Source organism: Vanacampus margaritifer, chromosome 15 (genome assembly GCF_051991255.1).
Source record: "Vanacampus margaritifer isolate UIUO_Vmar chromosome 15, RoL_Vmar_1.0, whole genome shotgun sequence".
Classification (NCBI taxonomy): Eukaryota; Metazoa; Chordata; class Actinopteri; order Syngnathiformes; family Syngnathidae; genus Vanacampus; species Vanacampus margaritifer.
This window is the reverse complement of record NC_135446.1, coordinates 7,457,325-7,469,824: the sequence shown is the minus strand read 5'-3', so window position 1 is coordinate 7,469,824 and position 12,500 is coordinate 7,457,325. Positions and strand designations below refer to the sequence as shown.

At 42.9% G+C, this 12,500-nt stretch overlaps 1 protein-coding gene across 1 annotated transcript in view; it reads left to right on the top strand.

Moving 5' to 3' along the window:
- The window catches only part of plxna4 (plexin A4), a 152,270-nt gene that overhangs the window by 101,640 nt on the left and 38,130 nt on the right, over positions 1–12,500 (top strand). Inside the window, exons 6-7 of the mRNA XM_077543793.1 lie at positions 1,118–1,218; positions 9,823–9,946. Coding sequence (XP_077399919.1) covers positions 1,118–1,218; positions 9,823–9,946 — 225 coding nt within the window. The remainder of the gene's footprint in view (positions 1–1,117; positions 1,219–9,822; positions 9,947–12,500) is intronic.

Below are 12,500 nucleotides of genomic sequence, written 5' to 3'. Positions count from 1 at the left end.
CGGCGCCATTGTTTGTGGCGGTTCTGACTGGCTGCTCTTGGCATAACAAAGCCCAGGATGAGGTGACGCGGGTACAAGCGTGCCGGGAGATTTGGGTTTCATAGCCACTCGTGATAAGACCGCCAACACACACCAGCGACACAATGGCCTTTTTTTCCTCTTAGTGTCGGACCCCTCGTGTGCACTGAGCATCAGCCTCACTTGTTCGCCTTGCGATTCCATCTCAAGCTCATTCCCTTTATCTGTCGAATGCAAATAGGCCTTGGAGCAGCGGAAGGGGCGAAACACACCGGTTGCTTCACGCACACGTGCTCAACATACTAAGATGCACCCGCATTGTTTTTCACGTAATAACACGCAGCATTCGTCTTGACTTTGACAAGGAGATACACCCCCTGCGAATCCAGAATCCACTCAGCTGTAAGCTCGCATGTGCGTCTGTGGATAGAGACGAACGAGTAGTGGAGTGTAGCTTTTTGTTTCTACAGTTAGGTGTGTGACATCTGCTGTGTCTGCGTTTAACAGACACCTTGAACTTGAAGTAGCATTGATTTAGTGTGCTGAGATACGGTTGGCGCGTTTGTCCCAACAGTTTCTGTGCCGGGCTGTGTGCTTTGGCGATAAAGTTAGTATCCCCCCTGTAGAAATCCATCACAACAGATGTTTTTGCAGAATTTCAAACAACAACCTCCAAAGCGCAAGGCCTTTCTCGCAACCTCGTGACGACCCGGCCTTGCTTTGTCGCGACTGAGCGACAGCGGTCACCCGCCCGGTGACGGCTCATTAATCAAAAAGGACTGGCGACTCCTGTTAATGCCAGATGCTGTTGTCGTGGTAACAAGAACAGGCAACAGCTCTGCCCCTGGCCCTTGGCTCTCGGTCAACAGAGGACGAAGGCAGTCGGTTATTATTCTTACACAAACTCAAAGAATGATCATATACTGTACATATTAAATGGCAATTGCATGTTTTTTTTTTTTTTTGGGGGGGGGGGGGGGGCTTACCTCCATAGAATGAACTCTTGAGTTAAGTTTTCCTTTTAAAAGTTTGATTACATCCTAATACCAGGAGAATTCATGACTGTTAGGACTTTATTCATTGTTCCTGTTTTTTGTAGCTTTCCAGGATGCCAGTGGAAGCCTGCAGTCAATACTCCACCTGCAGCGAATGTCTCGGATCGGGAGACCCTCACTGCGGCTGGTGTGTCCTGCACAACACGTAAGTACTGCGGTACTCATCGGTGACACCAAAGGTCAGTTGGACCATGACTTAATACTCAAACAGATCATTTTTCCTCATTGAACTGAATGGGAGTGCTAGTATTAGCCCCCTAGGGGGGAAACACAACAACCTTGGATGATTATTTGATTATTTGTATTGAGATATGAGACACAATTTGGGCCCCACTACTAGATGGCAGCAGCAAACTTGACAACATTTGGTCACCATCAATTCACATTGGTTTCCTTTCAGTGCAATGATAATGTCTGTTGGTGGCGGTAAAGAGCGATTAAGCTGGTTTGCCAACTACCATAGAAGAAGAAGAACAAGAAGGGACAACGCATTAGTTTTGTTTTTTGTTGTTATTTTTACCACCAAATTTTTTTTTTTTATGTTACTGTGGAGCTGGAACAAATTAATTGCGTTTCTATCCATTTGAATAAGGAAAAACGATTTGATGCAAGGTACTTTCACAATTAGGTAACAAACATGAACTAATGGCAAACTAATTGACAAAGTGAGAAAAGTGTTAGCACACTTAGCATCAATAGCATCAAGCAAGGTGAACCTGGTGACAGCATGTAAACGTTCCAATTTGTACACTAAGCTGTTCACTTTCCAGTCTATCCCCAATTCAACTTGCCGGTCCATCCACCGCCGCCGTCGTCTTTCCATCTGTCGCGCACATTCGCACTCTTCGCCGCCAGCTGTCAAACTCCCGTCTCTCTGCTGGAGTGGGTGGGGAGTGGGGCGCTTGATTTCCCACTCGGCTGTAAATTGAAAATGGCTTTCTCGTGTCAGTGCTAGCCCTCGGGTATAGCATGTGCGCCTGGTTGTGTGTGAGTGTGTGTGTGTGTGTGTTAGTGGCCTGCATTTAGCACCTCCATCCCTGTTGGCGCTGCGAGGACACAGTGAGGGCAGGGATGGACGAGAGGAGCATATTGACCGAAAACTGGAGGTGCAAGGAAAGACGAGATCCAAAGACTACACAAATAGACAGATGGATGCACGCCAAGAAGGGGTTGAGACGTGAATAGGGTGAGATCAAAAGCACCAGTAAAATTTTTAGGAAACAGTGTAAAATGTGTTTATTTTCTTGCAGCATCTTCATGCTATGTTGTGGTAAGAAATTTGGTTTTCATGTAAGCTACACAACGCAATACATTCTGTCAAGTCAGGCCTTCAAGATAAAAGGTTCAAAGAAAATGTGGTGCATCTGTATACTTATACTTTATGCTTTTATTTTGAAGGCACAACTTCAGACAGGATGTGTGACGATGTTGTCCCAACTTGTTCGAATGCTGTCGAGTAGAACGAGAGAGAAAAAAAGGCCTGCATAGTCGAATAGGCCGTCTGTGGGATCACCATTTATACAAAGTTAAAATTTGATAAGAAGACGAGAAACACGGCAAAATTCAAGATATTTATTTTAGCACTTTTCTTTATGTAAAATACAGTATTTGATTATTTTGGGTGTCTGAAATGGGCATCGTTTGGAAAATACTGCTTTAGCTACCTTCCAATTTAGTTAGATTTTCTGGAATGGAATAATCCCAACAACCCCCTCCCCCACCTCATTGTTGTTTTGGTACTTAATGAATGAAAGGTCTACTGGTGGCAATGCTGCTCTCTGTAGGCCTGGAGTGCTGTTGGGTGCAAAATTGTAATTCTGCACTTTTAAAAGTGTTGGTGAACGTGTGCGTGTGATTGAGTGAGTGAGTGTTTGTGTAGCACGTGCGAGAAGCCTATTAACGTCCTGGACATGCTTCTGGCCACACAACAAATGGGCGTCCAGAGATTGGCCTGTCACACTTAGCCTGATAGAATCTGCTCATCTCCTCAGCCGCCACTTCACACACACACACACACGCACACACATACACACCAAATTTGTGGCTGTACAAGACAGTAAAGCAAATACGGGTACAAAATGATACCATTTTGCTTATTTGTACATGTCTCAGATGTCATCTTGTTACCCCTCCACAAAGGGTTAAGGATGGGAAGGGTAGCGGCGAGTTGCTTAAAAATGTCCTCCCGGATCGTTGTGCTGCTGTTTCCCAATCAACCTTGAAATCACCCCAGCAGTTTTGAGCGTAAACAGCCTTTTCTTGGCTTGGGCTCAGGATAGGCTTTATTTACTCTATAGATCGGCGAGGGGAGCTGCGAGGGCCGAGGGGAAGAGGAGAAAGCCAATCAATAGGGAGGAAATCAACAGGAATGGGTGCTGTGTGTGTGCATGCGTGAAGTCATTGTCCTTGACAAGCACTCGGCGTTTATGTAGAACGGCCCTCAACACTCCCTTCTTGCTTTGACTTTGAATGTGTGTGAACGTGCACTCCCCACCTCCACTTTTCAGAGGATGAAGAATATATGCCTGTGAGTTTGATTGTATTGTCTGTCTGTAAGTTATTACAATAACACACACACACATAGATGCTATTGGTTGGGTGTTTCTTATTATCTGTTAGCATTAAGCTATCACACTTAGGCCCTGTCCAGACGGAAGCAAAGCCGGCTTGGTTCCTCAAACAAATCTCGTACACATAGAAGCGAAGACGACAAACAACATAAAAAAGACAAACACAGGAGAAGTGACGATGGCGGGTGATTCAAGTACAACACCGCTTGTTGAACGTGGGAAAAAAAAGAAGGAAAATATTTTTGCTGCATAAGCAAGCTAAGGAGGCTGCGCAAAACGACTACAACACGGCTATCCGGCATTGTTGTTGACAGACTGACGGTTCGCATGCAATCTTCGACAATGCGTCGTCATCGAGCTGCGACCGTTACGTCATCATTGGAGGAGTATCCTGCATATGGTGTCCAGACGGGTGCGTACGGGGCGCGTTTTGAAATCTTTCCACTCTGGAGCCCGGTTTCAAAAGTGATCGGTTTCAAGCTCCGAACCCGCGCCATCGTGCTGACGAACGGCCTAAACGGTGAGAAACTTGTTAGGATACATTGAAACTTGCTTTCATGTGGACGGGGCCTTATTCTAGTTCTCTTTGTTTGAAAACTTCAACAAATATGGCAAGAAATGAAAGGAGGAGCTGTTTAGAAAATGGCTCCATGCTTGGAAATGCTTAATTCGTACTCTTCTTCTCCTTGACATCCATCCATACACCAACTAGTCTCCGCTGCCCATATGCTTCGTCAAGGGCCGTTCTTTTGCCAGTCTGTCAGCTGTCAGTCATGCCAGCGGCTAACTAGGCCGTCTAGTCCGCCGTCAAGCGTGACAGGCAGACAGATTGGACGGCGCGTTTGCCCAACTTGAATTGTGGGCGTATTGAGCACGGATGTTCAGGCCCGTCCGCCGTCGCTCTCAAGTGATGCTAATGCAGTGATAACTAACGCTTAGTTAGTGTGATCTGGAGCTAAGTTAAAGTACCACTGATTGTCACACCCACATAGGTGGGGCGAAATTCGTTCTCCGCATTTGACCCATCCCCTGAGGGAGCGGTGAGCAGCAGCAGGAGCCGCACTCGGGAATCATTTGGTGATCTAACCCCTCAATTGCAACCCTTTCAATGCTGAGTGTCAAGCAGGGCGGCAATGGGTCCCATTTTTTATAGTCTTTGGTATGACCCGGCCAGGGATTAAACCCACGGCCTCCCAGTCTCAGGGCAGACACTCTACCACTAGGCCACTGAGCTCTCCCTTTGGCCCGAGAATATTCCCAAAGCGCTCGTATATACGTTTCCAGTCGTTCTTCTTATCTCCTTCTGTCCACTTGGCTTCATTTGGCCACATTTAAAGAGCAAATCTGATGCGCTGCTTGAAATTTTCCTTGCACAGACAATCTCAAGCACTGATTCCCCCAGACTTGAAGTGGTCCTCTTGTTTGTGAAACGGATAGCAAACCAACATTTTATAGACACTTCTGCCCAAACTAACAACAGAAAACAGCCTTAAAATCTTACTTTGGATATATGGATATGAAAAGACAAACAACAGCAGGTGTAATCAAAGTGCCGGTGATCAAATGCGCAAGCTCACTCCAACAATCCCATAAACACACAAAATGGCGGAATGAAACTTGCAATTCATGCTGCCAAGCTTCTTCTAGTCTCCCAACTTGAAAACGTATTCCTGGGACGTCTCTGCTGCTGTCAGATGAGTAACCTTTTCTGCCGGAGAAAAAAAAAACTAATTGGCAGAACCGTTGGATGTTTGTTCTTCGCGGCCGCCACCGCGTGTCTCTGAGCTCGTGCTCATCCGTTACCTCTGCTACCAGTGCTCATTAGCGACTTTATGCTAATTAAAACCACCACGGACTAATTGTCTTTGGTCAGGCTGGAATCAAACACTTGCGTGCTTTGTCGGCAAAAAGAGCTCCTAAAGGGGAGTTTTTTCAACCATCAGCTAAATAAACACACTTAGCAGTCCAAACAACCATTCATGGGTGTCTCATTGTGTATATATATATTCTCACGGTCTGATGTATGCCCAAGCGAGGATGGCTGTCCCCAGAGTGGAGGTGGTAGTGTCGAGGGGGCACCTGGTGTCACCTGTAAACTCATCCCCAACTCCACCCCACCCTCCACCTTTTGCTGAGGGAAGGGAACAAGGGAAAGAAGTGACAGGGGCGTCAGGATGGAACGAAGCGCCGTGCAACTCCTGGTTGCCTCACGACTGTCACTGTCACACGCACACACATGTAGTCTCTATCACACACACTTTGAAGTCAGGTCCATCGCTCAGTGTCTGCTTGGAAGCGCACACGCACACACTGCATGAGACAGCGATTCAGCGATGACTTGATATTGTGGGAGGGAGGGGGGGCTTTGGTGAGGCAGGGGGGCTCGATGACAGTTAAACGAAGTGATGTGAAGCGGCGGTTGCGTTTCATCCGCCTTGAGTGATGGACTGACGGATGGCATAGAGCGGAAAATATTGCCGGAGTAAATAAAAGTGATCACTCTGAGGAAAACTGACAGTATTGTATTGATCATGTTAATATTTGACCATTAAAATGCATAATCGCCGACGTGTAGATATTTAATCACGTTTATGAGTATTGTATTCCAAACCATGCAGCAAAAATCAATATCAGAGGTCACACTGTGTTTGCATACAGTGTGTATAATGGCCATCTTGGTTTTCATACAAGGTGATCAATATGTTTGTACTGTTGTTTGGTGCATTCAAGTACACTATTTACATCCCACATCCATATTTTTTATATATATATATATATATATATATATATATATATATATATATATATATATATATATATATATATATATATATATATTTGTAGATATTTGTAGATAGATAGATGGATACATATTAGTGTGTTAATTTTGAGTAATTTAAACTTGATATTGATTGACCGCCCCTTACTTGGAAAGCCTGTGCTGTAGGAATTCCAGTCGCAACGCAGCAGACATGTCCACGTCAAGATTTAGCAGTAATATATCTAATAATAATGCATATATTTGTGGAGACTGGGGTCAAGTTGTATTTTACAATTTAAAAAATTTGCAGAATTTCACAAGTTACTTAATGTTAAAGATTAGATAGCTCTTAATATGACCAACGTCTTACAAATGCAATTATTCCATCTAGTGGCAGAGATGACCTCAGCACAAATCAATATCACTTGTTTTCACAAAACAGTACATCTTTTTAATTTTAACTCAATTTTATGAATTATTATGACATGACTGTATCAATTACTAAATGATTCAGACATATTTCTATAAGTAAATTTTTTTTCCCATTTTAATGTTAACAAGAGTATGAAAACTTAGGAAAAATATATTTTATTGTACATTTTATTATACATTTAGAACTGATATAAAATGTGCAATTAATCCTGAGGTAACTATTGAAGCCATGTGATTCATTACAATTAAAATGTTAATTGGCTGACACCCCTTATATATATATATATATATATAGAGAGAGAGAGAGAGAGAGATAGATATAGATATATATGCTGTCAAAGTTAAAGCGTTAACTTATTTATTAATCACAAAAAAAATATTGCATTATTAATGTATTACTGCAGATTAATCCCACTTTTAATTTTGAATGCAGGTAACGCGGGTGGTCCTCATAACATTAAATTAACATGTAACAGGTGCTCTTCAAATTTGGTGGGCAAAAAATGCTGATAAGCTTTTTTATATAAGTGGTTAATCGTGATTAGTTAAAATTCTAAAATGTGATTAGTCTAACTAAGAAATTTAATCATCATATAATAGGCCTATGTATAAAGTAAATACTTTTCCAATAAGCTAGATATTTTAAAATTGTTTTTAATATAATGGTTTCCCAAGCAGATGGAGTTGAGTCATACAGCCAAGACGCGACCTTAACGCCATCTTCAGGGACATCAATGGTGTCTAGCGTGCCAAACAAATGGCCTAATAAGCGCGCCGCACACCAAAGTCTCCATTAGCTCGCTCCCCTCACTGGACTCATTTTGTGTGCGTGTTCGTATGTGTGTGTGATTTGGCTTCCAAACCTCACCATGGCACATTATGAGTGCCGGCATGACAAGGACATGATGGTGAGGATGCGAGGTCAGGTCAATGCATGTGGCGGCTAATACTGACATATTGACGTTATTTAAACTGAGTTTAAGTGTCATTTTCTACTCACTGATGGAAGGGATGGATTTCCTAATGCTCCACAATGTGTGTGCGCTTGTGTGTGTGTGTGTGGTTCCACAGTGGGGTCACGGCCAGTGAGCCAGGTAATGACTCTCCCACGGGCGCTCCCATGCGCGTTTGTGCTACGTGGACCAGCACTCATAATGATAGCAGCACTGCGTGTGTGTTTCCACATGGAGAAGTGTGTCATTTAGAGTGTGACACGGTAGCACACACAGCTCGGGGCTATTAGCAAAGTATTTCTGGCTTTTTCCATGCTTACCGTGTGTGGTAATGCACAGATTTATACTAATTGGCTGCGAGCTGGACTAAACGCAGTGGATTTTTTTGTAACACATGAATCATATCAAACCTTTTTTTTTTTTACACTTGTATTTGACGGACATGGAATTGTGGGACTTCCATGAGTCAGAATTACGACCCCCAAAAAATCTGAGCAGTCAAACTTTTCTGCAGCATTTTGATTTTGTCTCACGGAGCATATGAGATGATAATCAAACCAGCGAGTATATAATTGGCAGTCCGTCTTGATTGGAGACCTCTGTGGCCTGTGTTGACCTCATCTGCAACAAGAGAGCGGATTAGCTCATCAAAGAGGGGGCTGCGTGATGAAATGTATCACCCACACATCATCAGCAGCAACAGCAGCGGCGACAGATCCAACTGTGGCCTTCTCTCTCTCGCTCCCTCTTAATTGCGTCAGCTTATCAAAGGCTCCCGGGTGAGAGTCAGTGCATATTAGTCGCCATTCAAGGCCAATCTAATCCTTTCAGCTCGAGGCCTTTCACGCGGCGGCCGTCAGTCAAACGGCTCGCAGACAAGAGCCGTGTTTGCGGAGCAAATGAGGAGATGTTGGGCGGCTGAAGAACAATCGCTTGAATCTCCGGAAATGTCTTGAAATGAGACAAATGATGTCTGCACACATATTGGCCGATAACAACAATGAAGCCACTTGCCCCACTTTAGGGTCACTATTTGGATGGGCATGACTAATAGTAAGACTTCAATCTGATGGGCTTGATCAGGATGGGACGATATTTAGCATTTCAATGCAAAATTAGTGATTGGCTGTAATGTCTTAATTTGCCCGTCTTAATTTGTCATTGATCCCCTCCTCAAAATAAGACATTACATGTTGTATTTAATGTTTATCAGCAAGACTTTTTTTTCCCAATTATTTGTGTTTTTTTGCTAGTTTTTTTTAAATTTATATATTATTTCATCCTGATCATGTAAAGTAGAGGTGCCCAAACTACGGCCTGGGGGTAATTTGCGGCCCAGCGGTCATTTTCTAGCGGTCCTCAGCATATACAAAAAATAACTTTTCTATATATGCAAAGAAACTATTTACATCTATTATATTACCACCATTTCTCCTAAAGTATTTCAGTTTTCCTCCACATCCTGTTTCCTGTGTCAAGGTCTGATTTGTAAACATATCATATTAACGATTACCCAAGATCCTCAAGTGAACTCTGCTTTAAAAATTGTCATTTTATTACCAATTACATTAGCTTTCAATCCAGGGCTGGACTGGCACTTGGCCATGGCATTTGGACTTAGGTCCGCCAGCCCAGCCCAATTCCTGCCCACCCTTGGCTACCACGTAACTCTACCACTGATGTTTATTGTAAGCCATTTAAAACCACTGCAAAAAGAAAACCTTTTCCATAGTGCATCTGTCTAAACTGTGTGTGTTTGTATGTGTGTGTATATAGCATTGCCCATGAATGCCAGTCATTAAGACCTGCCTCCTTCGCAAAGGACCCGTTCCTCTTACACATATAAAGCTGCCATTGTTTTTCAAAGCACACCTATGTCTACTGGGGTTCCATTCACAGACCACTGTAATGCGTATAACTAGCACCTCCCACCCCCCCTCTCGCCGTGAGGAAATAGGAGGAATGTTGCCAACAGGTGCATGCATACGCATCATGAATAACACTGTCTTTCTTGTGTTTCTTTCCTCGCGCAGGTGCACCAGAAAGGAGAAATGTGAGCGCTCGTCAGAGCCTCGCCGCTTTGCGTCCGACATCAAGCAGTGCGTGCGCCTCAGCGTGCACCCCAACAACATCTCCGTGTCCCAGTTCAGCGTGACGGTGAGTCGGCGTGCTTTTTATTATGAAGCTCACCGGAGATCGATTGACACTCGGACAACGTGATTATGGTGCGCTCGTTCCTGATTAGTGGCACTTTACATGGGTCGTGCCGCGCGGCCTGCCAACAACAACACAAGTCAAATCCGGGCTGTGCAAATGTGCGGTCCTGTCCAATGAAACACTCATTAACATCCCATAGTATTTGCTTGGCATTGTATCGGGATGCTTGGCAGCTAAATGCAGCACATTTCCCCGGATAGTTTATTGCCGGCCCGCCGCAAGTATTTGAATACAGTATGAGTTTAGTTTGTTCTGTCAAAACGCTCATCTCAAATCAGCTTCCCTCATTGAAATGAATGGAATTACTATCAATCTGTCCTCTGAACTCAGAAAAAAAGAAAAAAAATTGATTGAAAACGGATACGACGGCGTATTAGGACCACGTATAAATATATTTTTTCAGAGGGTGGGGGCAATATTCTGAGATTTTTTTTGGGTAAGTTTGCGACTTTATAAAGTGGCAAATTTGCGAGTTTTTTTTCTTGGAATATTATATATATATATATATATATATATCCCCCTCTGATTTTTTTTTTTATACGTAGCCCTAATACGCCATCGTAGATTTTGAATAACAATGTAATTGCTATTTTTTTCCTCAATATTGCAATTGATATTTAATATGTTATTTTTATTCCAAGGACCTCTTTTCCATGTATTTTTTTTAACAATCACAAGCATTAAATAAAATAAAATAAAATAAATAATAAAATCATATTTATTATGCGTGAATGTTTTTGTCTTTTAGGTTAGGCTTCTGCTAAAATAAAAGCAAATTAACTATGATTTAACATAAAATATGTTTATCTTCTTCAAATAAAGTTGACTTGGTAAACTTTTTGACTTGCAGTCTTTTAAACGTTGACTCCAACTTTATGAAATTCTACCAAACAAGTGCAGCATAAACATAAATCAGTAATTCATTACAGATTACAACAGCAAATTTGTGGCTTTTCACAGTGCAATGCAAACATATGGACTGCACGTCTTAAGCACTCAACTTATGCAGACACTATAGAAATTAAATAGAAAAAAAACAAAGCCATTTTTTTATTTATTTGTGGTTTTGTTTACACATCAAACTAATTCGCCCTTTCACCAGTCAGCGGCTTTTTTTTTGCTATTGTAACCACTTCAAAATTCCAACACAGCAATAATGCTCACATTTCCCTTTCCCCTTTGAGCCTTAAATATGGTTTGTGCATGAATAGCCAGCGTGCCGCCTGTACAATACTATTTGATTTACTGAGGTCAGGCCTGAATGATCATTTCCCATCTGTGTTGCTCCGAGGGTCACGCACACCATTGTTGCTTTTCCACCTCTGCGCCACTTTAATGGTATTCATAGACTGCGTGTGTGTATATGTCATGTGATCGGGCTCATTCACAGCCCCCGCTTGAGTGTTTAACCTTTTTCCAGTGTGGAGTTTTACCTTAAGGCGACAACGCCGTGCGTCTCCCCAAGTGGATGATGGCAGACGGAAGGCTGGACCAAGACGTCCTCTTTCACCTCTCTTTGACTTCATATTAGGAAGACAATGGGATTGTTTTTATTGTTGTTTGAAAAGCAACACGAGAACTTGTTAGAGATGAAGGCCTAGACCCCCACGGTCCGACTTCATTAAAGCACAATCTAAAAACAGCTGAGCTCGGCCCTTCCTCCGTTGCTGAGGCAGCTCTGGCCAAGTGTGAACGGGCCTCGCCGCAAATCAAAGCCTTGACCGAGGACGGCCACAGACGTGCTTGTCCCATCAATATTTATATTTCGGTCTTGACCCCCGTCCACCTGCTTCCCCGGCTCCATATTCAAGGACCCCCCCCTGTCTTCAACCGCACAAAAGTCCACCAGGTGCTGAGCTGATGCTGCATTTTTAAGTGGAGAGGGTAAATCTGCATCCCTTTTATCATCTGCAAATCCACATTGTTGGAACATTGGACTTCTTCCTATAGTTTAGCATTTCTTCACCTAAATTCATCTGGAAAACAAGTCGTTTATAATTACAAGCGTTTCTGACTGGACAAAACATGCTTCTAAATCAAATTGTTTCATGTACGTGATTGTTTTCGGGAAAACTGCTGATTTCAGTCTGGCAGGGCCAAGGATGAGGTTGCCATCCAACAACTTCATTCAAAAGCTGGAGCTCAAGTAAAAATAGGCTACATTTCTTTGCTGTCAGTTTCAAAATGTTCCAAGTCCCAATAGGAAAAGGCGACTGCGGTTTGAACAGGACTGGTCATCACACATTTTTCTTTTCAATGGCAGATGAACAATTTCATGAGCAAAGCCCTTTAATGTGATATGTTTGATCTTGGAAAGCTTGAATTTGACTAAGGTGCGTTTTCATTACCCCCAGTTTTGCGCAAAAGGCAAGTTGCGCAAAAGCAAGCTGGTAATGGAAACACATGATTTTCAAAAAAAACTCTCAAATATTGCAAAAAAGTTTTTACGCTCTCATGAGGTAGTGTTTGAGACGTGTCGAAATAGAAGTATTTC